This window comes from Rana temporaria, chromosome 10, assembly GCF_905171775.1.
Source record: "Rana temporaria chromosome 10, aRanTem1.1, whole genome shotgun sequence".
NCBI lineage: Eukaryota > Metazoa > Chordata > Amphibia > Anura > Ranidae > Rana > Rana temporaria.
The window spans coordinates 41,198,941-41,224,753 of NC_053498.1; the positions used below are offsets into that span (position 1 = coordinate 41,198,941).

Genomic DNA, 25,813 nt, shown 5'->3' on the forward strand with positions numbered 1-25,813 from the left:
AAAAAAAAAAAAACTTTTTTTTTTGGGGTCTGGAGGTCCCCAGGGCCCTGGACGGCAACCCCCCTTTTTTTGTTTTATTTAAAAAAAAAAAAAATAAAAAAAAAAAATTTATATTTATATATATATATATATATATATATATATATATATATATATATATATATATATATATATATATATATATATATATTTGGAATTTGTTAATAGAACGGTTAATAGATTTGGAAAATGCCTTAGACGAGGGAACTACTTATATGAGGGGCAGGGTGGGCTGACATGTTGAAGTCTCCTTTTATTATATGGGGGGGGGGGGGTTGTAACCATCTAGGATTTAAAAAAAAATAAAAAATTTGTAAAGAAAGAGGATTGCGATTCATTAGGTGCATATACTTATGCAATTGTCAGTGCACTGTTATTTATAGACCCCCTTAACGATAATAAAGTGTCTGTCTGCTTCTTTATTAATATTTTTAAATATCAAAAATAGAGTTATGGATAAAGATGGCGACACCTCAGGTTTTGTTTGTAAAGGTAGTGTAGTAAAATTGGTTGTAAGATTTATCAAAGTACTAAGGGTGGTTAGTGGAGGAGAAATGGGTTTCTTGTAGAAGAATGATGTCAGCACCCATTCTCTTATGATGGAATGCTTTTTTACGTTTGGGCAGGGAGTTAAGACCTTGAACATTATGTGATTTTTTTTTTGTTTTAAAGACCCATTGATAAATGAAAAATAGCACTCAATATAGTGTTGAGCGCAACTGTATAGTGCTCTGAAATAGAGTTAATGAACAATACTGTATGAACAAATTAAAGCAACCAAGCATTATTGCTGTTGTCTTAAAGGATCACTAAACGGAAAAAAAAATGTTTTGCTGAAATGACTGTTTACATGGTATAGAGACATAATAGTTAACTGATTCCTTTTAAAAACGATTAAAATCAATCATATAATGTGCCTCTAGATGCAAAAACGAAAGTGCAACTAGTTTAGTCTTTGCAAGTTGTTATTTCATGCCTCTGTGCTGGACAGTGCCATAGAGAGTCATGGCTGGGAAAATGAAACTAAAGTCTCCCATGACTTTTTTCATAAGGAGCCAGACAACCAGGAAGTATTCAGAACAGAGAAGTATTACAGCAACATCAAAGCAAAAACGAGCAATGAGGACATGAAACCAGGACTGCAGTAAGGTAAAGGAAGCTATTTAGCTAAAAAAAAAACAGGGTACATACACACGGCAGAGCTCCCGGAAAACGAGCTCCGCCGCCCCGCCGGAAGATGGCCGCCGCCCCACTTCCGGGAGCTCTGCCGTGTGTATGTACCCTGTTTTGTGGTCCCTGTCATTTGGAAGCGGACGGGTGGCCTGTGCAGTGTCCCTAGCTGTGGAATGGACCAGCGATTCCACTCCCACAGCGAACGGTACTGAGACCTGCCAGTGAGGCTACAAGAAAATGGCCGCCGTCCGACTTCCTGTGTAACTCACACAATGTGAGAGACAGGATTCGATCACAGCTTTATCATTTTCGTTTTTCCTTCTGGCATTTGATAGAGAGGGTGCGCTGAGTGCACCCTGTAGTTCAATGTCCCAGTATTTCCGCAATTGGAGCCCCATTGCCTGATTTAGTTATTAGGCCACAACAAAATGGCCGCCGACCTACTTCCGGTTTACGGAGGTAGCTCAGTGCCTCACTTCCAGCCCTACCAACAAGCCACCCTATATAATGGCACCCTCTTTTTACCTCTAATTACTCCTGAAGAAGTCACGAGAAGTGACGATATGCGCGTATGAGTGATACAAAGAGTCCACCTAGAGGTACCGGAGGTGACGTCGGCGAACGCCCTGTTTTTATATGCATGTTTTTTATCACAACAATGTGAGTACCTAGTGTTTTATTTTGTTAGAATAAACTCCTTTTTTAAACGATACTACACTATTGGCACTTTTTATCTCCCTGGATGCGAGTCACTGTCCCTATTTGGATGTGACTATCGAGAGGGATCTACCCTTCCCATTACAGCCCATTTGAAGGATAACGTATGTGGACATGACCAGAAAAGTGTACCTGGGTCTTTATGCTGTTACCTTACAGCAGTAAGGGGACATCCTCACTTTTTCTGAAGAAAACACCTGAAATCAACCTTTCTTCACGTCACTTTGGCATCTACACCAGCACTTTTATTTTGGACTTTGCCTGTTGTTCCGTTTACAGTTATCTGCTGCATGGACATTTAATCTAGTCTATTATAATCACCGTTGTGTGTTATACTTGGCACGTTGTATGCTATACTTGGCACGTTGTACACCCCATTGTGTATCAGTACATTTTTTACTACTTTATATGACACTTGCACTGTCACTTTGCAATACTTCACATTTTGGCAGCTAGCCTTGGCTATATTCTAGCACACTTTATGTTGATGTTATTTACTTATTAGAATTTACCACTATCATTCTTTATTATTGTTAAATATGATCACTAGTCAGAGTATATTTTTCCATATATAAGGATTTGCCACACTTCCTTTGCACGTTACCCCATTCCCCATTCATAGCGCAGCACTACCCCTTTATTCTTGATAGGATGAGAGTTCTTACTTGTATAAGGCAATGTTGTGCTAAGAGGAAGGTAATTGTGAGACAAAATATATCATAGCGATCTTGATGTGGGCCGTCCTGGCTGGTTATGGAGCTTGATCTTGAAAAGTTTGGCGCCATCTTTGGTCTCTCTGGTTGAGATGAGGGAGTGGATCAGATGGGTGAAGACCTGGGGGTGGAGGGGGGCGGTTGGAGGGTTCAGGTTCCAAAAGACCCAGCTTGACTTAAAGATCTTTACCCTCAAAAACATTGTTTACAATGTATGCAGTGACGGTGTGTCCATAGTGGGCGCAGGAGCGCCGCCCCCTCAATACATAGATTCATGCAATGCATGAATCTATGTATTGTCACTGCTGCCCACTATTCAGGTGACCGGCCCCCTGTTGAGTGCCAGCCATCTGAATAACAGCGGTGGGTTTGTTTTTGAAGTGTATGAGAGCCTGTGGGCTCTAATCGGCTTCCAAATGGTGAACCAGAGGACGCACAGGGTGTGCATACCCTGCTTAAACCTGACACGCATCTCAGCCAATCAGGTTCATGGTGTCTTTTTACCGGTCACCTGATTGGCTGAAGTGACATTGAGGGCAGGCGAAGACATTGAGGGATCATGGAAGAGAACGGCCGACCCAAGAAAGGCAAGCGCCGGCAGGGGGGGGGGGGGGCAAACTGGCGGCATTTTAGGGGGGCAATCTAGCGACAATTGATGGGCACAGTGGCTCCCTTTTTATGGGCACAGTGGGGCTGCAATTGATTTTTTGTTTGTTTCCGCCCCCCAAAAATGTTTGAGCACCAGCCTACACTGAATGTATGTAGAAGAGTTGTGCATCACTGAGCTTGAATGGAAAACCCCAGCTATATTCAATTGCCATTTGCAAAACAGTAACCTCCTTCAGTCCATCTCCTGTCCAACGTGGCTGGAGATATATCCGGATACATCTGCAGTCTATTGCCATCCAGCTCTAAGTTAGGGGTGTTTTTTGATGCACATATTACATCCTCTTTAGTAAGAAAATCATGATATCCCTAGGTGGTTTGTCTGGTGAAGGTTTAGGGCGAAGAGCTCTGTGAATTCTATCACAAGTGAAAGTAGACAAGGGTTTGTCATGCAGGAGATTGTGAAATATTTTGGCGATCGTGGGCATGAGATCTGCGATAGACTCAGGGACACCGCTCACTCCGATATTGTGTCAGCGATTTCTATTGCCCAAATCCTTGCCTTGAGCTTGCATAAATGCAAAGCTGTCAGCTAAAGTCTCAGTCTTTCCTGAGATCATCACGGGCCAGAGAGTTTGTCATGTTTAGTCTCGAGTACATCAGTGCAGCTTCCTATACATGCCATTTCTTGAGATAAAGCTGTAGTAGATTTGTGAACTTCCAGCTCAATCTTATCCACAAGCTTTTCATAAAATAGCCATTAGGCTAGCATCCAGATCGGCTTTGGATAGTGGTGAAGTGTACTCACTGGCCCAGATTCAGGTACGACTTGGGCGGGAGCAAGTGCGATTTGCGCCGCGCAAGTACGTATTTGCGGGTGACCCAGAAAGCAAGCCAAGCCTTAAATGTGGCATTTTTGCAGTTTCTCTGCCCCGGCGCAATTTTGCTCAGGGAGCAACTTGCGCTCTCATGGTTTTCCCCTTAAATATGCAAATGAGGAACTGCCACTGATTCATAAACTTGCGCGTGTGAGGCACATTTTGCGCCCAAAGCGCGCAAGCTGTTTGGCCGGGGCAAATTTGCACTTTATAAAAGCAGGGGCAAGTTAGCAACAGATGGCCACAGGTCAGCTGGAGAGCAACTACAGCAGCACCAAGACGGACGAGCTGAACAAGCAGAGCACCCACACTTTCTGGATCTCACATCTGTGTGCCAACATGCCAGGGGCAGCTACAAAATAAAAATAAAAGCTCATAATCTGAGCCACCAAAAAAAAAAAAAAAAAAGTCATAAATTATTTTTTTCTTTTGGACATCCTTGGCCCAAGGGTGCCCCGGCTCTGGCTCCTCAGACGCCGTGGTGGAGCATGGGGTGGGGATGGAGGAGCATCAACCCCTACTTCATCTCTCCTGGCAGGTGGTGCCTGCAAGCCCTCCATGGCGTTGGCCAGGCGGTTGAGGACGGTGTTGGTCTGTCCCAACATCCTCATCTGCCATGTGGTGGTGATCCTCAACTGCCGTCGGGTAAGTCTCCCCTCCTCCCGCACAGCAGCAGTGTTGGCCTCCACCGCACCTGCCAACCTGCTCACCTCCGAAGTTAATAATGCAGTGGCATCCTGCTGTTCAACCAGACAGGTCACAATGGCTGCGCAGTTGCCACCAACATCCTCCAGGGTCTTATTCTGTCGGTCCCCCCGGTCAGCATGGTGGGTGAGGGCCTGCTGGACAGAGGAGGAGGAGGATGCCAGGCTGTCCGCCACCCGCCTCAGGTCTCCCACCATCTCCCCTATATGGTGGGTCTGCCGGGCCTGCTCCTCCTGCAGACCCTCACAGAGGCTGGAGGGTACACCCCTAGTTTTAGAAAGAGCCTTCCTTGGAGGAGAGGCTGGGGCACGAACTGAGGGAGCAGGTCACACAGGAGGGAGTGACACTGAAGGGGGGACGACACTGGAGGGGCTTGCCCTGGAGGGGGATGATGTTATGGTCGGGGGGGGTGGTGGGTCGGTCAGGGATGGTGGGATCCTCCTGAAGGGACACAGCTTCCTCCAGATTGAGGATAACGGCCTCCTCCACCAACATGCCCAGGATCTGAAGAGGGCCTGACTGCACCCCATGATGTTCTGGGGATGGCGTGGGTCGCCCTACAGCCGACGACGGCCCAGCCTCATCATCAACATCTGTGGATGACACAAAACAAAAATGTTGCTGGAGCAACACACTTATCATATGTTCCCTTTTACCCCCTCCCATGATACACAGCAGATATGAGAAACCAAAAAAACTTACCAGTCCCCAAGTCCAACAGTGGAGTCATAGCCTGGCAGTCCCTCCACCTGCTCCAGCGCTAGACTCAGATGACCTCCTCCTCCGGATTGAGTCGCACAGAACAGGCTGGTCCTCCTCCGGTGCCCCTGCTGTGCTTTTTAATGAGGACAATTTTGTCCCGGACGCGACGCTGCATGTCCGTGAACTTTTTCTGGATGTCCATCCAAGTCCAGTCCTCAAAGCCCAGGGCATTGATGTCTAAGGTTATCGCCTCAAATATTGCCCTCCTTTGGGCAACGGTAGTATTTTGGCGTTCAGCGCCATACAGAACAGCAGTATGGCGCGTCAGTGCCTCCAGCATGATCTCCATCTCCGCTGCCACAAAATTAGCCTTCCTCTTTTTTTTTGGCCGGGAGGTGACATCTTGCAGCAAAGGGCAAAATTACCTTGCTCAGGGGGGGGGGGGGGGGGTGGAACAAGCAGGATGTAATTTTGCACAGGACCTGCCCCTATTTCTTTGCTCAGTGCAAGCAGGTGGGCAAAATTTGCCCTGAAAATAGGCGCAAACCACTGCTGAGTGGAAAAAAGATCATTTGCATAGGGCACACCCACTTTCACTTGCGCTGCCTTACGCCCTGATTTTTGCCTTACAAAGGAGCAAATTAGCAGACAAAATGAATCCTGAATCAGGTGGCAATCTTTCCAATTTGCCCCAGCGCAGAGCAAATCAGCTGCTCTTCACAGGTGTAACTAAAGGGCAAATCTACCTGAATCTGGGCCACTGTCTTTAGGAGCTGAGGGGAGTTCAGGCATTGGATTCCTGGAGGCCTCAGGGGGAGCCGGCGCCATTTGGAGACATCTTGTGCTTTCATTTCTCAGTGTCCAGAAGAAAGTTTGTAATGGTGTGCTGGGAGCGGTATTTTTCGCCCTTTTTTGCTCGACGGCATGCACAGGAGGGTCCCACAGGGGTGCTCAATCAAATTGTTGTGTTCTGAAGTAGATTAGCCCTGGGAATCTTGCTTGGCCGGACCGAGTCTGATGGAGTTGTGCTCAGAAATGTCCTTCCCGCATTGCAACGCACATGTGCCCCCTGTGGTTTCAGTATTTCAATCACCCAGGATTTTTTTTCCCCCCTTGACAAGATATAGATAAGCAAAAAATAAATAAAATAAATAAATAAATAAATAAAAAGTCCTGCAAATGGCTTCATTGGGGCGGTGTGGTATACACCACTCTTAAACTGCCCCTGCCACTGAAATCAATGGGCAGCGCTGCTGAAGCGCCTGCAAAGCACTTCGGAACCCCTTTGGGATTAAAAGAGCCCTGCCCCCACCCACACAGTCCCGCTAAAACAAAAGGCGCTTTACAGCCAATGTGGCCCACGCCCCAGTGTGAAAGGGCTCGAAAACTGGAGGATATGGATATTTCTCTTTACACTGCCAGTGATATGGAAGCAGAAGATACTGGTAGCTCAGTGAATAGAGATTTTCATCCTAATGATCACAGGGTAGAAAGAACACTATTTGTCCCTCTTCAAAAGCCTAGAGAGAAAGCTGTGCCCAGGAAAATTCTAATATAGAATAGAGAAGGCACCAGTAACTCCAATTAATAAGGGTCCACATAGGTATGGGAAAGGATTTTATTGAAAGGATAGGATCTCCCTCTATAGATAACCTGATTCCTTTGGATAATAGGTGTGCACCCCTTACTCCTGAGGCGTATACCCCAAATTATATGAATGGACCTTATGGGTGGAAAGAAGGGGAGGGGAGAGAGCTGAATGGTATCATGACCATCATCCAACTCCCCGAGGAGCCTCATCACACCCTCATATGCCTACTTATTCCTCTTTTCTTAGGGGAAGACCCAAGGGTAAAAGGAAAAAGATAAATATAAATCAACACGAGAGAAAGAAAATAAAATGTATTTAATTATTTTTTTTTTTTAAAGTGTATTTTGTGCGTGTAGAGGCAATCTGCCACCTTTCTCCATGCCCCGGGTGGCAATGGCAGTTGTGTGAGGGGGTCCTCCCACACAGCCCGCCCTACCTGCTCCGCTTTGAAGCCCAACGGGGCAGAGGGACTCCCTATAAGGGAGAGGAATAAATATATATATATATAAAAAAAATAATGGATTTTTTTACTTTAGCGGTGCCAAACTTGCACATTTTGGAATGGTTTTATTACTGTATTTATTGGCGTATAACACTTACTTTTTCACCCTGCAAATAGTGTGTGCGTGTTAAAAAAAAAAAAAACCTGATACTGCAATTTGGGCTGCCTCTGAGAGAACAGGAAGTTGGATGGGACAAGCGCCGTCAGATTAAATACAGCGAGAATCTCCCGTTTACTCTGTAATAGGAAGTCCTGTCTCCTGTGCCGACATTGGACCAGTTTTCTGTCTATCATAGAAGCCGGTCCAGGAGGTGGGACTTTGTATTAAAGAGGCCGCCAAGTAAACAGAAGATTCTCGCTGTATGTAATCCGACGGTGCTCATCCCGCCCCCCTCCCCGAGATGGGTATTGATCAGGCTGCATTGATGGGCAATTTTGAGGCTGCAAATGAGCATTGATAAGGCAGCATCGATGGGCACTGACCCTTATTTTTCTTAATTTAAATGTTTTTTTTCCTGAAACTTCCCTCTTAAAATGAAGGTGTGCGTTATATGCCGATAAATAATACGTTTTGAAATGTGCTGCCCCTCCCCAGGAAGCTTAACAAGTTTTAAAAAAAATAAAAATAAATAATCCCTGCCTGTGATTACCATATCCTCTAGTAGCAACAAAAAGGGCCCTTTAATGGTCAGAGCTTGTAGGTCGCCAACCCTTCTGGCTGTCGTGATTGCCAGGAAAAAGGCAATTTTAAGTGAAAGAAATTGAACAGAAATTTGAGCCACCGGCTCAAAGAGCCCTTTAGTTAGAGCAGGGGTCTCCAAACATTCTAAACAAAGGGCCGGTTAATTGTCCTTCAGACTCTTGGAGGGCGGGACTTTGGCCAGCGGGAGTGACAATTTTCCTGGCATCAGTGGAAGTAAACATCCGGTATTAGGGGGAGGAATAGTGCCCCATTGCTGGTATCATAGAGAGGAATAGTGCCCCATCAGTGGGAGAAATGGTGCTCCATTGTCGGTGTCAGATGGTAGAATAGTGTCTCATATCATTGGGAGGGATAGTGCTCCAAGGGCCAGATAAAGGCAAGCAAAGGGCCGCACCCGGCCCTCGGGCCGCAGTTTGGAGACCACTGAGTTAGAGCATCCAATACCAGGGATAAGACAAGGTGGGAACCTGCTTGTTCTCACCGGGGTTACCCCTGGCTGTCAAAAATCTCTTTACAATTGGGTTCAGGGCCAGCCTTTGGTCTAAAAACACAGATAAGGCTGCAACCTGGACATTGAGTACTCACTGCCAGGCCCTGGTCAACCTCCTCTTGGAGGATATCCAGGACCGTGGGGATTGTCTGGAGCGAACCTTCTCTAGGCTGAGTCCAGCAAGAGAAGACTTTCCAAACTTTTGCATAAATGTGTCTAGTGACTGGCTTCCTACTCAGCAAAAGTGTATCAATCACTTTTTACGAACATCTCCCTCTCAAACACCATGCCGCCAGGGAAAGAAAACTTGAGAATCGCGATGTAAAACTGGTTCCTGGGAGAGGAGATTGTGTCTGGACGAGAGATGTAGCAGAGGAGCAATTGACCACCTCCTCAGGGTGGGGAACCATGCCCGGTTTGGCCACCAGGGTGCGATCAGGATAAGGACACCCGTTGGATCGTTATAGCTTCTGTAATATCCGGGGAATGAGCACCAGGGGTGGAAACGCATACGCCAAGGCAAAATCCCAATTCTGGGCTAAGGCATTTATTCCCCGGCGAGGGAGAAGTACCTGAGAACTTTCCTGTTCTTCCTGTCAGTGAACAAATCCATCTCTGGATTGCCAAAAAAAAAAAAAAAAAAAAAAAAAAAAAAAAAAGGTTGTTATTTAGCTCCCACTCTCCCTGATGGAATAGGTTGCCTGCTAGGAAAGTTTGCCTGAATGTTGATGGACCCTCTTACATGGACTGCCGAGACTGAGAGAATATTTTTCTGTGTCCCCCAGAATTTCCTGGGTCAGTTTCATCAGCTTTTTGGACCTTGTACCGCCCTGATGATTTAGGTAGTACATGGCCACTGCGTTGTCCGAGGGGGATCTGTACTTAATTTCCCTGGACCTGGTTCTTTAAAAAAAGACTAATGCTTTTCCGAACGCCAACAACTCCCTGAAGTTGTAGGAGGTTTTGCTCTGCTCCCAGTCCCAAGGGCTCTGGGAGAAGATATCTCCCATATGAGCTCCCCAGGCACTTGCATTCATAGTCACAATTAGCAAGTCCTGTTGGGCCCAGGACCGACAAGTTGTGTGGATTTAGCCACCAGTCTAGGGATTCTTTTGCCTCTCGAGGGGTAGTCTATGTCCAGGGATTCTGTTCTCCTGTCCCAGGAGGGAAGAAGGAATCCCCAAGAATGGAACTGGGCCCAATGGACCGCTGGGATGCAAGATGGCATAAGTTCCAGAACTTTCATCATTGTCCTTAGAGGCCACCCCGGTACCCTGGAACACCTTGGATTGTGAGGGATCCAGGGAAGAAATTAGGATGTCGTCCAAGTATGGGATCAAGGCTATGCCCTGGAGGTGTAGAAAAGACACTACCTCGGGCAGAACCTTTGTAAAGATTCTTGGACTGGCCGCTAGACCAAAGGGGAGTGCCTTGAACTGCCAGTGTTGAACCCCCTGGTTTGTCTGAACCACAAACCGTAGAAATTTGATGCTTCCGGGCAATGGGGGGGGGGGGATGTGTAAATACGCATCCATCAGGTCTAGTGTTATCACAAGGCCTCTCTTGAAGGTGTCTTACTGTGTAAGTACCCTCTCCCAGCATGCCCAGTGGTAAAGAAACTCCCACTAGGTCGGTTCTGGGAAAGAGCACCCAATACACTATGACTGGCTGTAACCTCCAACACGGAACCAGAGGGGACAACGACACCTGCTGGTATCCGTGGGAAATACACCCAACTCAGTCAAAGCTGGAGAAAAGGCCAATTTAGCCATAAAAACACAAATCTGAAATAACTACATTTCAGATAACCCTCTAAATTTGAATAATAGTGCCTGGTCAACAGCAGTGGGACGCTACACAGGTAAAGCAGCGGCTGTCAGGCATTCAGCAGAAGGCGATACTGCTGCCGCCAGAATCCCTTTAAGCAGTAGGAAGATTTTTCTATTGAAATGCCATGTCACCACTTACAACCCAACTACAGGGCATTACATCTGACTTTTAGCCCCAATGTTTGGGTCTGCCTAGCATTGGATAACCATGACATAGCATGCCAGGGTCTCTTACCCCTCAACCATCCCTCCCCCATCCCTCCTCTTTGACCCCCCCCCCCTCATACAAAATATGTTTACATATACTAATGTTTTAGTATGAGTCTTTATTGCAGTTTTAACCCTCCTTCAGCATGGTTCATTACATTGAATACCCAGGGCCGGCGCTAGCGCAAGGCAACATGGGAACTTGCCCAGGGAGGAAAATTGACCGGGACAGTCGCCCGACAAAAGGCGTTGCTAGGTGGGAGCGGACCGCACTTGGGTGACACCCGCCAGAGGGGTGACACCATGGATAGCGGCACGGCCATCACCGCCCGCTGCCCTGTTGATCTGACCTCGCTCGGTTTTGATGGAGCGGACTGAAGCCGCCGGCGCTTCCTCCTTGCATACAATGAGGAGGAGGAGCCGAGGGACACACACCTATGTGTGTATAAGTCTGCTGCCGCGCTGTTCTGAGGTCTGTACTGTACACTTTATTACTCTATTATAAGTAGATGGACATGTGGGGGGCGCTATGGGAGGGGAGAGGGGTGCCTATACTGATGGGGGGGGGGGGGGTCTATACATACTGATGGGGGGGGGGGGGGGGGGGTTGCACTAAGGGGGATTCTATATTAGGTGGGTCTGCACTAAACTGGGGAAATCTATACTTATGGGGGGTCTGCACTAAAGGTGAAGTGTCTGCACTAAGAGGGGGGATTCTAGACTGAAGGGGTGTCTGTACTGAGGAAGGGGGGGCTGTTCTTAGTGAGGGGATCTGTAGTTAGGGGAGGGGGGTCTGATATATCTATACACACACATACATACATACATACATACATACATACATACATACATACATACAATGTATGGTGTGTGTGCGCGCCGGGGGGGGGGGCGGCAAAATGCACCTTCGCCTTAGTTGGCAAAAATCCTTGCACCGGCCCTGTGGATACCCATTTTTATTTGATGGTATACCCAGTAGTGCATTTAGGTTTTGTGCTTCCCTAGGCCCGACTAAACGCGTGCACCCCCTATTTTAAAATATGACCCATCCCTTCCTGTCAAGGCCACACCCCTTTCTCTGTTTGAGACTTGCCCTGATATTTTCAAGTGGGGACACTAGTTCTGAGGGGCAATGGATTTCCTTATTTTGCATAGATTTCCTCTCACTTCCTGTTTGGCTATGGGGCAGGAGGTGAAGGGAATCTCAATGGACAGGGATGGTACAAAATAAACCAACAGGGGCTATAACCCTCCACTTACTCCATCTAAAAATGAAAAAAAAAAAAAAAAAAAAAGGTTGTTATTTAGCTCCCACTCTCCCTGATGGAATAGGTTGCCTGCTAGGAAAGTTTGCCTGAATGTTGATGGACCCTCTTACATGGACTGCCGAGACTGAGAGAATATTTTTCTGTGTCCCCCAGAATTTCCTGGGTCAGTTTCATCAGCTTTTTGGACCTTGTACCGCCCTGATGATTTAGGTAGTACATGGCCACTGCGTTGTCCGAGGGGGATCTGTACTTAATTTCCCTGGACCTGGTTCTTTAAAAAAAGACTAATGCTTTTCCGAACGCCAACAACTCCCTGAAGTTGTAGGAGGTTTTGCTCTGCTCCCAGTCCCAAGGGCTCTGGGAGAAGATATCTCCCATATGAGCTCCCCAGGCACTTGCATTCATAGTCACAATTAGCAAGTCCTGTTGGGCCCAGGACCGACAAGTTGTGTGGATTTAGCCACCAGTCTAGGGATTCTTTTGCCTCTCGAGGGGTAGTCTATGTCCAGGGATTCTGTTCTCCTGTCCCAGGAGGGAAGAAGGAATCCCCAAGAATGGAACTGGGCCCAATGGACCGCTGGGATGCAAGATGGCATAAGTTCCAGAACTTTCATCATTGTCCTTAGAGGCCACCCCGGTACCCTGGAACACCTTGGATTGTGAGGGATCCAGGGAAGAAATTAGGATGTCGTCCAAGTATGGGATCAAGGCTATGCCCTGGAGGTGTAGAAAAGACACTACCTCGGGCAGAACCTTTGTAAAGATTCTTGGACTGGCCGCTAGACCAAAGGGGAGTGCCTTGAACTGCCAGTGTTGAACCCCCTGGTTTGTCTGAACCACAAACCGTAGAAATTTGATGCTTCCGGGCAATGGGGGGGGGGGGATGTGTAAATACGCATCCATCAGGTCTAGTGTTATCACAAGGCCTCTCTTGAAGGTGTCTTACTGTGTAAGTACCCTCTCCCAGCATGCCCAGTGGTAAAGAAACTCCCACTAGGTCGGTTCTGGGAAAGAGCACCCAATACACTATGACTGGCTGTAACCTCCAACACGGAACCAGAGGGGACAACGACACCTGCTGGTATCCGTGGGAAATACACCCAACTCAGTCAAAGCTGGAGAAAAGGCCAATTTAGCCATAAAAACACAAATCTGAAATAACTACATTTCAGATAACCCTCTAAATTTGAATAATAGTGCCTGGTCAACAGCAGTGGGACGCTACACAGGTAAAGCAGCGGCTGTCAGGCATTCAGCAGAAGGCGATACTGCTGCCGCCAGAATCCCTTTAAGCAGTAGGAAGATTTTTCTATTGAAATGCCATGTCACCACTTACAACCCAACTACAGGGCATTACATCTGACTTTTAGCCCCAATGTTTGGGTCTGCCTAGCATTGGATAACCATGACATAGCATGCCAGGGTCTCTTACCCCTCAACCATCCCTCCCCCATCCCTCCTCTTTGACCCCCCCCCCCTCATACAAAATATGTTTACATATACTAATGTTTTAGTATGAGTCTTTATTGCAGTTTTAACCCTCCTTCAGCATGGTTCATTACATTGAATACCCAGGGCCGGCGCTAGCGCAAGGCAACATGGGAACTTGCCCAGGGAGGAAAATTGACCGGGACAGTCGCCCGACAAAAGGCGTTGCTAGGTGGGAGCGGACCGCACTTGGGTGACACCCGCCAGAGGGGTGACACCATGGATAGCGGCACGGCCATCACCGCCCGCTGCCCTGTTGATCTGACCTCGCTCGGTTTTGATGGAGCGGACTGAAGCCGCCGGCGCTTCCTCCTTGCATACAATGAGGAGGAGGAGCCGAGGGACACACACCTATGTGTGTATACGTCTGCTGCCGCGCTGTTCTGAGGTCTGTACTGTACACTTTATTACTCTATTATAAGTAGATGGACATGTGGGGGGCGCTATGGGAGGGGAGAGGGGTGCCTATACTGATGGGGGGGGGGGGGGTCTATACATACTGATGGGGGGGGGGGGGGGTTGCACTAAGGGGGATTCTATATTAGGTGGGTCTGCACTAAACTGGGGAAATCTATACTTATGGGGGGTCTGCACTAAAGGTGAAGTGTCTGCACTAAGAGGGGGGATTCTAGACTGAAGGGGTGTCTGTACTGAGGAAGGGGGGGCTGTTCTTAGTGAGGGGATCTGTAGTTAGGGGAGGGGGGTCTGATATATCTATACACACACATACATACATACATACATACATACATACATACATACATACATACAATGTATGGTGTGTGTGCGCGCCGGGGGGGGGGGCGGCAAAATGCACCTTCGCCTTAGTTGGCAAAAATCCTTGCACCGGCCCTGTGGATACCCATTTTTATTTGATGGTATACCCAGTAGTGCATTTAGGTTTTGTGCTTCCCTAGGCCCGACTAAACGCGTGCACCCCCTATTTTAAAATATGACCCATCCCTTCCTGTCAAGGCCACACCCCTTTCTCTGTTTGAGACTTGCCCTGATATTTTCAAGTGGGGACACTAGTTCTGAGGGGCAATGGATTTCCTTATTTTGCATAGATTTCCTCTCACTTCCTGTTTGGCTATGGGGCAGGAGGTGAAGGGAATCTCAATGGACAGGGATGGTACAAAATAAACCAACAGGGGCTATAACCCTCCACTTACTCCATCTAAAAATGAAAAAAAAAAAAAAAAAAAAGTTGCCTATAGTTCTACTTGAAGCACAAATTTCTAATAATTTTATTGAGAGGACTAAGAAGATATAACCATGCTAATGGTGCTGCAGAAAAAACAGCACAGTGAGGAAGGTTTGATAAGACAGTCAAAACTAGAAGCAGTGCTCCCCCCCCCCACAGTTGCAGAATGCCGGCCGCATGCCGGAAGCAGTGTGGCCGCTTTATGGGGGTGCTAGACTAATTTGCCTCTTAGCCCAGTCCACCCCATAAGACTGGTACTACACTAACAGTGAAGCGCAAGCCAGCGGGAGCTCTTTCCATCCTGCCCCCCTGCAAAGTGCCTTGTTGGCCTAGGCCAGGATACAGCGTTGGGTATACCTCGATTTCTCACACGTGAGGTTACTCGTTTTACACCATTTTGGACTTATTTGAGAACTTCAGTTGGGCCTTTGGCATCTTCAATTTTCTCTCCATACTACAGCCTTCCAAACTGTTATGAAGTATGCTTCATAACAGTTCTGGCTTATGTTTGTACCCTTGTGTTGTAAACGGGTGGAACCGATCATAAAGCCCATGTGAAAGGACCCCTTAGTGTTTCATGTATGTCTTCAGGATAGGAAGTGAAGACAATTAGAACCGTCAGAAATATTGACCATTTTACACTCTATACAGTACAAAAAAAAAATTTTTTTGCAACTTTGAGCTTTAACCTTTAAAAAAAATTAAAAAAAATAAAATAAAAACACACAATAGCTGGGTTCATCTTCAAATTGATTTGGAGACCATGCTTTCCAGAATCACCTTGGCATTTCATGTGAATGCCTCGCTATGTCTTTGTAGCAATGCAAATAAAAAAAAAAAAAAAGAGAACATAAAACAACGCAAAGCCTAGCAGCTGCAGAGTGGTTTCAAATAGCATCAATAGAAGTACCTGATCATAGACTGGGTCAGTTGTCTCATAGTCAAAGCAACTAGTAGCAGCACAAGCCAAAGGGGAGAAATGCATGAATGCACCTGTACTCCAATTCTAGATGTCGCACCATGCGAATGTATGAAGATCATTTGCAGTTCCTGCTCTACATGTTGCAGTGAATGTTTGCGATTGCTGGGCCAATTTCTGTTTCGCGAATGTCTGTTTTTGCACATTTAGTACCAATGTCATCAACTAGATTGAGGCAGGTTCAACACAACGATCTGTCTGTCACATAATTAAGAAGGGATGTGGACCACTTTTTAGGTTCAATAAATTTTTATTGTTGTTTTAACAGAGAGACAAAGCAGCATCGATCGGGACAGGCACCCAACATAGGGCCACCCGATCTACAAACGTAGAAACATATAGAGTAGAAAGAAAACAGTAAACGGTTACATTACCATACCTATCAAGCGATGAGGTACCAACAAATTGGCAATAGGCACTAAAGGTGGCATATAGATGTTTCAGGAAATACAGGCCAGCATCGGGCAGAGACTACCCGTGGTCTGGCCGCCCCTTTGGGAGCCTGCTGCGGCCAGGAGCCAGGGCAGTTATGTCCATGACATATGACAAATTAGGTGCTGGGATGCAAAGGGTACCTAAACAACACGGGGGATGCACCGCGACCCGGGGGTTCATTCGGTGTACCAAATCGATGAATGACTAGTGAGAAATTAAGTAAAAAGGAAGGAGAAACTGGATGGTCTGTTTAAGAGGCCCTGGGGGAGGGCCGAGAGCTAGGTGAAAGGGAAGGAGTGGAGATAGATAGAAAAGTTGAGTGAAGAGAGGGGTAAGGGAGGGGGGAGGGGGGGGGGGGCGGAGTGCTCCGTTCCTTGGGGTTCCATCCCCAGGTAGGCGGAGGGGTGAGCCCGAATAAAACAGGCGAATGGGAGGTTAGATTGGGTTCAGTCTGGTTTTAAGCTTATCTGAAGTAGAGTAATGCCTCCATATACTCCAGGTGAAGGAGAATTTAGCATGAGTGTTGAGGGACTTGGCTTGTAGCTCCTCCATAAGCATTATGTTGTTCATTTCACATACCCATTCGGCTGGGGACGGGGGGGTGGAGGATTTCCAATGTCTGGAGATCAGTTGCCTACCAGCGCTTAAACAAAACTTCAGGAGGGTGTGTTTTTGGTACTTAAGGGAACCTGGGAGGATAGAGAGAAGGGCCACGGAGGGGGAGGGGGCCAGCGGTTTGTCATAGAGATCTGAATACATCTGAAAGATTGAGTTCCAGAAAGGGCGAATCAATTCACACTCCCACCAGATATAATAATAAGTACCTGTGGCATGGTCGCATCTCCAGCAAGAGTCAGGGGCGGACGGGAACATGATCCTGAGAGTGACCGGAACGCGGTACCACCTAGACAACACCTTATAGTTCTTTTCTTGAGCATAGCTCGAGATAGATGACTTGTGAGTATAGAAAAATGCTTTGCGCCAATCAGCCTCGCTAATGTCTCCACCAAGGTCCTCCGACCAAGCTGCTGTAAACCCGGGGAGGGAGTCGTGAGTGTGTTCCAATACCAATTTGTATATCTGGGAGAGAGTATGTCGCGGTGTGTCCTGAAGTGAGCAAAGTTGCTCGAAGCTCGTCAGGGGTCTATGGACCTTGCCAGTGTCATGTAGTGACTTGCAGTAGGATGACAGATGTAACCGAGTGAGCCAGGTCACTCGGGAGGTCGTGGAAGGTTCGGGTGTGGCAAAGGTCCCAGTGGAGGCATCTACGAAGCGGCATGCAGTGGGCCAGGAGGTCTTGTCATAATCGTCTATGTGGACCACTTTTTAAATATGCACAACGATCTAGTATGCGACCGGGGATGGCATTCATCGGAACACAATGTGATGGCCCTTTCTATTCCTGGTTACACAGCTTGCCTCCTGGGGTTAGAGTGGCATTGGGGAGCAACCACTAAGCAAAGAACTCTACGTCATCATTGTGAGATTATCGGATTGTGATAAATCTGTTACATTTCTATTATGAATTCACAAATTGTACCACAAAAAGCTGAAGTGTGACCAAAAACATTATGGGGACATTACCTAGGTACTTGCCCACTGGTGGCTGCTGCTTTTTTTTGTTCCCTGAGAGAGAAAAAAAAAAAAAGGGGGTGGGGGAGGTTACCTAAACTGGCCATAGATGGATCAAATCTTGGCTGGGTCAGCAGGGACCAGCTGAGATTCCATCCATTTATGTATGTATGTATGCATGCATGCATGCATGCATGCATGTATGATTAGACCGGCTGTACCCAGCGATCAACCAGCTTGTCAGATTTTACATGTGACTACAGCCGGCAACTATAGCCACTAGCAGTAATCATTGCGTTCTGCTGACCAGCAGTGTTAATTTTTAAATCAAATTTCGATTTAGTTCTAGTCTTGACTAAAATGCTTCAGTCAGAGGATTTTAGAGGTCTAGCAGCACAGAACAACTTGCAGGAGTGGAGGATCAGGCAAGTAAAAGTGCTTTGAACTGTCTAAGGCTCCATTCACACTGCTTTTTTTGATGCATTTTGCAGAAATGCAGGGAAATTTTTTAACATGGTTTCCTATGGAACATGTTCACATCAATGCTTTTTTTGCCTCTGCGTTTTTGGAAAGGGTCAGGGACTTTTTTCCCCTGCAAAAAGCAGTGTTTTGCATTCAATAGAAATCAATGGACCTGCATCCAAAACGCATGTACCGCGATTTTGCATTTTTTTTTAACCTGTTTATAGCTGGTTGTTAAAGGAAATGTAAAAAAATAATTACTGGCAAAAAAAAAAAAAAAAAAGCGCAAATTGCGGTAAAAACGCAGCAAGCACCGCAAAAACGCTCAAAAGCAACATGCATAGGTGTGAATCGAGCCTTACACTAAAGCTGCCCATACACTATGCAACTTTTAAAGGCCAACTCCAGAAGACTTGAAAACTCTTCCTAGCAGTGGGAGTGCTTACGCACTGCAAAGATTAACTGCTCAATTAGGTCTAGGGGCTATGCAAAAGTAGATTTACCCAATCCTCTGTACTGATAGATCGGTCCGAGACATCTCCCCCCCCCATGCTCCAGAGGTTTAAGGCCCTGACGTCTTCCAAGACCAGAACAGGGTTCATGGCCGGAGCACCATAGTGGAAAAGCATGTACTCTTATGCCTTGTACACACGATCGGAATTTCCAATGAAAAAATAAATAAAAAAATCAGTCTGACTTTTTCCCATTGGACATTCCGACACAGCATGCTCAAAATCAAGTCGATGCATGCTCGGAAGCATTGAACTTCATTTTTCTCGGCTCGTCGCAACGTTGTACGTCACCGCGTTCTTGACAGTCGGAATTTGGTGTGACAGTGCGTATGCAAGACAGCTTGCAAGGAATTCCATTACAAAAATCCATCTGAGTTAATCCCGACGGAAAAATTTGATTGTGTGTTCAAGGTTTAGGCTGGCTATACATTATACCATTTTCTTCTACACCTTTCCTTTAGATTTACCAAAGCCATATAATATGAGGTCACACCTAAACCTTTTTAGTCCCCGCACTACATAGTTAAAGCTAAAGATAAATGAAAAAAAAAAATAAAAAAATGTTTGATGTATGGCCAGCTTTACTCTACCTTAGCAGTTAACCCTTGTAGTGCAGCCTCACTAAAAGGAAGAATACTCAGATTTCCTCCAATAAGGTTACAGGAAGGCTTATTGTTGAGAAGCTTGAGAATAGGATGTTGCTCTACCAACGCAATCCATCCAGGGGCGGACTGACTATTTGGGCGCTCGGGCACTGCCCGAGGGCCCCATGCCACTAGGGGGCCTCGTCAGAATTGCCAGCCTCAGTAAAACCAGGGACAGTATGTAAATCCCAAGATTATAGCTGCTCCGCCTCTCCAGTACCTTTTCTGTGTGCATGTATAGTGTGTGTGTGTGCGTGCGTGCGTGTGTGTGTGTGTGTGTGGCCCCATAATCTCCTATTGCCGGGGGCCACATAATATCCGATTGCCCAGGGGCCCCATGAGTTGTCAGTCCACCCCTAAATCCATCTGCTCAAAAAAGATCCATTTGTATAAAAGATTATTATAATCACAACAAATGAATCAGTTATTGGGGGGGATGCCATTAGTTTCTCAAGTCTTTCAGGGATTCCCATACTTCCCTGCAATCTTTTGCTACTGAGCCCAATTCTTCATAATGTATGCCGATTAGGTGCTCAATTATTACCAACATGGTCCCCCAGGATAGTGACACTAATGTGCGATTGAAATACCAGTTTTGTTTAGCTCTTTAACCAGTTAACAACCGCCCTATAGACGATATACGTCTACAAGGCAGTTGCTTACCTCTGGGAGGACGTCCTCCCAGAATCGCGCTCCCGCGCCCCCCCCATCCGCACACGGATCACGGTAATTTGCCGCTGAGAGCGGCGGTTTACCACGTGATCGCTCCGTCCAATGACGGAGCGATCACTTGTAAACAAACCGGCGTCATGTGATGACGCCGGTTCCTCCCTCCCCTCTCTGTACCGAACGGTACAGTGTGAGAGGAGAGGGGGGAGAGCGGATGCAGCAGCAGCTGCTGTGGGCTGGATCTGTGACGCATGCAGTCACAGATCCAGCCATCCATCCCTGCTCAGCCATCCCATACTGTGCAATACTCTGCAATACCCCACACTACTCTGCAATACCCCACACTACTCTGCAACGTCGCCTATGGGGATTTTTAAGTAGCAAAGTTTGGCGCCATTCCACGAGCGTGTACAATTTTGAAGGGTGACATGTTGTGTATCTATTTACTCGGCGTAACTTCATCTTTCACATTTATGCAAAAGAATGAAGAAAAAAAAATACTAAATTTTATAACAGAAACAAAGAAAAATTCATTTTTTTTTTTTTTTTTTTTTTTTTTTTTACAGAATTTTCAGTCTTTTCTCTTATAGCGCAAAAAATAAAAAACCCAACGGTGATTAAATACCACCAAAAGAAAGCTCTATTTGTGTGAAAAAAAAAAGAACAACAATTTCATTTGGGTACAATGTTGTATGACTGAGTAATTGTCATTCAAATTGTGAGAGCACCGAAAGCTGAAAATTAGTCTGGTTATTAAGGGGGTTTACGTGCCCAGTGATCAAGTGGTTAAGGACCCTTTCACACCGATGGACTGATTGGGTCCACCTATCAGTTTTCAAGTGGACACGATCAGATCATCCATTGCTCTCTATGGAGTGGCAGATGTGTCCACTGACATCTGAACATCTGATCCAATCCTGTCTGCTAAAAACAGATGGATCGAGATCCGTTCCCATCCATCTGACGGATCGTAGGACAGACAGATGGAAACAGACAGTCCATTTCCATCTGACAGCTCTAGAGAGAACAGCGGGCGGTGTCCGCTCTGCATCAGCGGAGTGGACACAGACCGGTCATCTGCCTGCTCAGCAGTGATCAGAGAGATCCCCTGGCAGACTCCCACCAATATGAAAAAGATCCTTACAGAAAAAGCCAAACAGGCAGAGGTGACAAAACTTTACATCCAAAACATCTTCTGGGACTTTTCCTTAAAGCAGTATTAAACCCAAAATTGTAATATATCATAGCGCGCCACTCATTGGCTGCATTCGTTATCATTTCTTCCCTCCCCTCGGTTTTCACCTCGTGATCTGGCCAATAACACACCACCTGTGTTAGAGTACCCCTACTCCGGATGAATGAGAACAGGAGGCACATTTGGACATCAGCATGATCAGTCGGGGGAGGGCAATGCAGAGATACCATACATGATTCAGTTTTTTTGTGTGGATGGGGAAAACAAACAGTTTCCCACATCCAGGAATTGAAGGTGGATGGGGAGGGGGGAGAATCCCTTCCGTGGCACTATTGCAATCTAACAGTGGGGAGACTCCCCTCCGTCAGAACACACAGACTAGCGCTGCAGCCACTGATTGACCAAATTTTATCTGACAGGCCAGGTGAACAGAAGTTGACACTGCAGAGGCCAGACATGGATCTAAATTCTTACAGTCCCCACTGAACCAACTAAATTTTAATCCATCCATGGCCTGCATTAGCCGATTTGAATACGTTGGCAATCCCCCCAGCTTTTGAGATAAAGGCTTTACATAAAATTATTAAATAAAAGTTGCTCATCATAAGCACCCCGTTCAGTGGCAAATATACCTGTATGGCATGTCTCAACCCTATAACTCAATGGTTCTCAACCTGGGGGTCAGGACCCCCTTGGGGGTCGAATGACAATTTGCCAGGGGTCACCGAATCCTGGGCTGTTCCTCAATCCCGCACCGCTCTCCCAGCCTTTTCATGGCTACCCAGCAGGGCTGTCCCTGGAGCCCCTGGCGGCCCACTCAGCCTCTTCGCAGCCACCCATTCAGTTCACAGCATGGCTGGGGGGCAGAAACTAGATTTCAGCTGGCTGGTAAGGAATGTGAAGTGGGAGGGGCTGGAAGAGACCCTATCTCCTGATTTTGGCATAGGTGTCACTGCTGCGGGACACCACAAAGTCTGAGACACAGTGAGTAACTCTACCTGTGATTATAGTTTCCATTGAAAGTCCCCATTGCAGTTCTCAGATCAGCAGATGACCTTGATCAAGAGCACCTAAGTTGGCTGATCAGAACTCCCCCCAGCACTGCCACTCATCCCATTCCCCGCACCCCCCACCAAGGAGTAAGAGAAGGAGTAGAAATGGAGAATACATCCTTCTGTTAAAAAAAAAAAAAAAATTAGAGAATACATTAAAGAGGAAGAAAGGGGAAGGAACAAAGAAAAAGGGAGGGAAAGAATAGGAGGAGAAAGACAGCTAGAGAGGGATGGGGAAAAAAAAAAAAAAAAAGAAATTAGGATAGAGAGAGATGAAAAGAGAAAGAAAGGAGAACAAAGAGTGATACATCCTAAAATGTACCGTAAGGGGTTTTAATATTGTATGAGTGGAAGGGACTCAGGGAGCGCTAAATATCCATGGGTTAGGGGCGCAAATTACTTGTCTTGCCTTGGGTGCTGACAACCCAAGCTACGATTTTTTTTTTTTTTTTTTTTTACTGTTAGGGGTCCCCACAACCTGGAAAATTGTATCAAGGGGTCACGGCACTAGAAGGTTGAGAACCACTGCTCTAACTGCTACATCTGAAAGACAGCTTGCCCTGTTGAAAACAGACTTAGGCTGGGTTCACACTAGGCTGGGTTCACACTAAATGCAGCCATGTCTCACAGCAGTGGTCTGGAGTGTCCCGGTTCGGTGCAAATCAGGTCTGAATTTTTGCCTGAAATCAGACCTGAAAATGGAGTCAAAGACACGCAGGACCCTTTCCCAGTGCGGACCGTGACCGCCCGGGAATGTGTCAATCGGCTTCATTGAGAGCCAGTTACACTCTCCTGTCATGTGAATTGGATGCCGGGAGCCCGCATCCAATTCCCATAAGTGTGAACCGAGTCTTACTAACCAGAACACACACACCTCTATTAAGAATTGTCATGCTGTAATAAATGTTTAATTTTGGGTTTAACACACACACGAACAAAAAAAAACTATAAAAGCAGGGTATTGCCCGTGGGGGGGGGGGGGGGTTAAAAGCACCCGTGTTGCGGCGCTTCCAAAGAGCTTTTCATTCATTGCAATGGGCAGGGGCATTTTGGGAGCACTGTATACAGCACTCCCAATCCACCCTACAACCACACCGCCCATTGCAATGAATGGGAGGCAGTTTTCAGGCGCTTTTTCTAGCGCTAAAGTGCCTGAAAAGTTCTCAGGACAGGCCTTTATGGTCAGGGCTCAAGTCCTGCGGGAACGGAGTTCCTGCACTTTTTTCACAGCAGGAACTCAGTTCCCTTTGCAGGACTAGAGCAGCCGAGCCGCCCGAGCCAATCCTTCACTAAGTGGTGATGCCCAGCTCGAGTCACTGTCAGGTGCAGGCGAACCTTAGTAATCCTTTATGTTACTGGCCGCTTCCTGTATATGGATTCATCGGGTAGTGTGCGGGTATTCCGTCACTTCCTCGATGCCGCAATGTCTCCTGGGAGCTTTTGCCATTGCTCCCAGGAGACATTGCGGAGGTCTGCCGTGAGTTATTCTGGGATTTAGAAAGAACTTACTAAGGTACAGTGGATCGGAAAAAAAACAGCATAGTAATTTGCATATGAGCGTATCATTTATTTTTTTTGGTGGGGAGTGGATCCTGGGTGGGAGTTCCCACACTTTTTTCCCCAGGACTTGACCCCTGTTTATGGTATACCTCCTTCTAAAGTCAAAGCCGTACTGATACACAAGGCATTCATCAGAATGTTTAGAACATAAACTATGACACCTAGCAGGTAAAATAAAATCTAGTATACACTGCAAAGTGAGTCTATGATGGCCATGCATAGGCTTAAGATATTCACAAAGCAGCCTCCAACAAAACTCTGCATCCCACATACCTGATCTTTGGCGATTGCATTGGCCATGACTTTCAGCTTGCCCCGTCACCAAACAGCGTAACCTTTCTACTCTCCCAGCCACAGGACTTCTCTGCTCGTTTTCCTGTTGCTGCTGTGCCGGTGCTAGGAGATACGGAATTTGAAGTCCCAGGCTGGAGAATGTTTTTCTATTATAGTGTATGCCACACCTACAGGCAACAGCTCAGCACCCAGTCCCCACCCTATTCTCATGTAACACGCACACCTGCAGAGAACCTGTCTGTCAGGATTGCTGAGCTTATCTGCAGGAAAACCTCACTCGCTCACTCTCTCTACTGTTTGCTTGAGCTTTGTGGACTGTATTGTGAGCCTGGAAATAGAAGCTGGAAGTGATTGTTTATAATAACTTTGGGAATTTAGGGTTTGCCTTTTAGCATAGTTGGCAGCTGTTCTTGTCTTCCAGGGACAGTCAATGGTTTTGAGGAATTCATCCAGAGATGTGTTCTTGGAAATGTTACTGGATTTTCAAAAGTAGCTAAACCTGTATTTTGCCTTTCACAGCAAAGTAAGAAGTTTGGTTTAACCACTTCAACTCCAGAAAGTTTACCCCCTTCATGTCCAGGCCATTTTTTGCCATACGGCACTGTTACTTTAACTGACAATTGCGCGGTTGTGCGACGCTGTACCCAAATAAAATTGATGCCTCTATTTCCCACAAATAGAGCTTTCTTTTAGTGGTATTTTATTTTCATTTTTTGCGCTATAAACAAAACAAAAAAAAAATGTTTCCTTTCTGCTATAAAACATATCCAATAAAAAATAAATAAAAAAAATGTCTTCACCAGTTTAGCCCATAATGTGTTCTGCTACACGTTTTTTGGTAAAAAAAAAAACCATTCTAATAAAGATATATTGATTGGTTTGCACAAAAGATATAGTGTCTACAAACTATGGATATTTTATTTATTTATTTTTACTATTAATGGTGGCGATTAGCGACTTATAGCAGTGGAGAAATCAGACACTAAGCCCTGGTTCACAATGATGCGATTTGACATGTAAAATTGCATGCCAAATTAGCGGCTGATGCCCCGCATTGGAACTGTCAGAATCAGTGCGACGCCGACTTTGCAGCACCGCACCGATTCCCAAAAGTAGTTTCTGTACTACTTGTGGCGATTTCAGGTGTGATTTCAATAGACATCTGTGCAGGAAATCATCGGACTGACATGCGGGAATGAAATCTTGTAAGTTCAGCTGAACTAACTGAAGGGGTCAACATCAAAGAGTTAAATGTGTCCCTAGGAAAGGCTCTCTGTGTGGGTGGTTGCTTATTTACTAGGGTTGTCCCGATGCCGAGTACAAGTCTTAACAGACCTCTGACATCTCCCCTTTGAGACAGGGAAAGGGACTAGGGAGTGGGACACAGATTCCCCAGTACATTTCTCAGCAGAAGAAAGAGGCACAGCAGCATGAAGGAGAAGAGAGGGGGACACAGAGCAGCATGGAGGGGGACACAGAGGAGAAGAGAGGGGGACAGCAGCACAGAGGGGGACACGGAGCAGCATGGAGAGGGACACGAAGCAGCATGGAGGGCAACACAGAGGAGAACGAACGGGGACAGCAGCATGGAGGGGGACAGCAGCAGAACAGAGGGGGACTGGAG

General features: G+C 46.5%; 1 protein-coding gene across 1 annotated transcript in view; it reads right to left on the reverse strand.

Annotated features, from left to right (window-relative positions):
- Positions 1-24,414, reverse strand: part of TRPM4 (transient receptor potential cation channel subfamily M member 4) — a 682,714-nt gene extending 658,300 nt beyond the window's left edge. The window contains exon 1 of the mRNA XM_040327576.1: positions 24,169-24,414. Within this exon, the coding sequence (XP_040183510.1) occupies positions 24,169-24,195 (27 nt within the window). The 5' untranslated portion in view covers positions 24,196-24,414. The remainder of the gene's footprint in view (positions 1-24,168) is intronic.
- Positions 24,415-25,813: the final 1,399 nt, after the last annotated feature.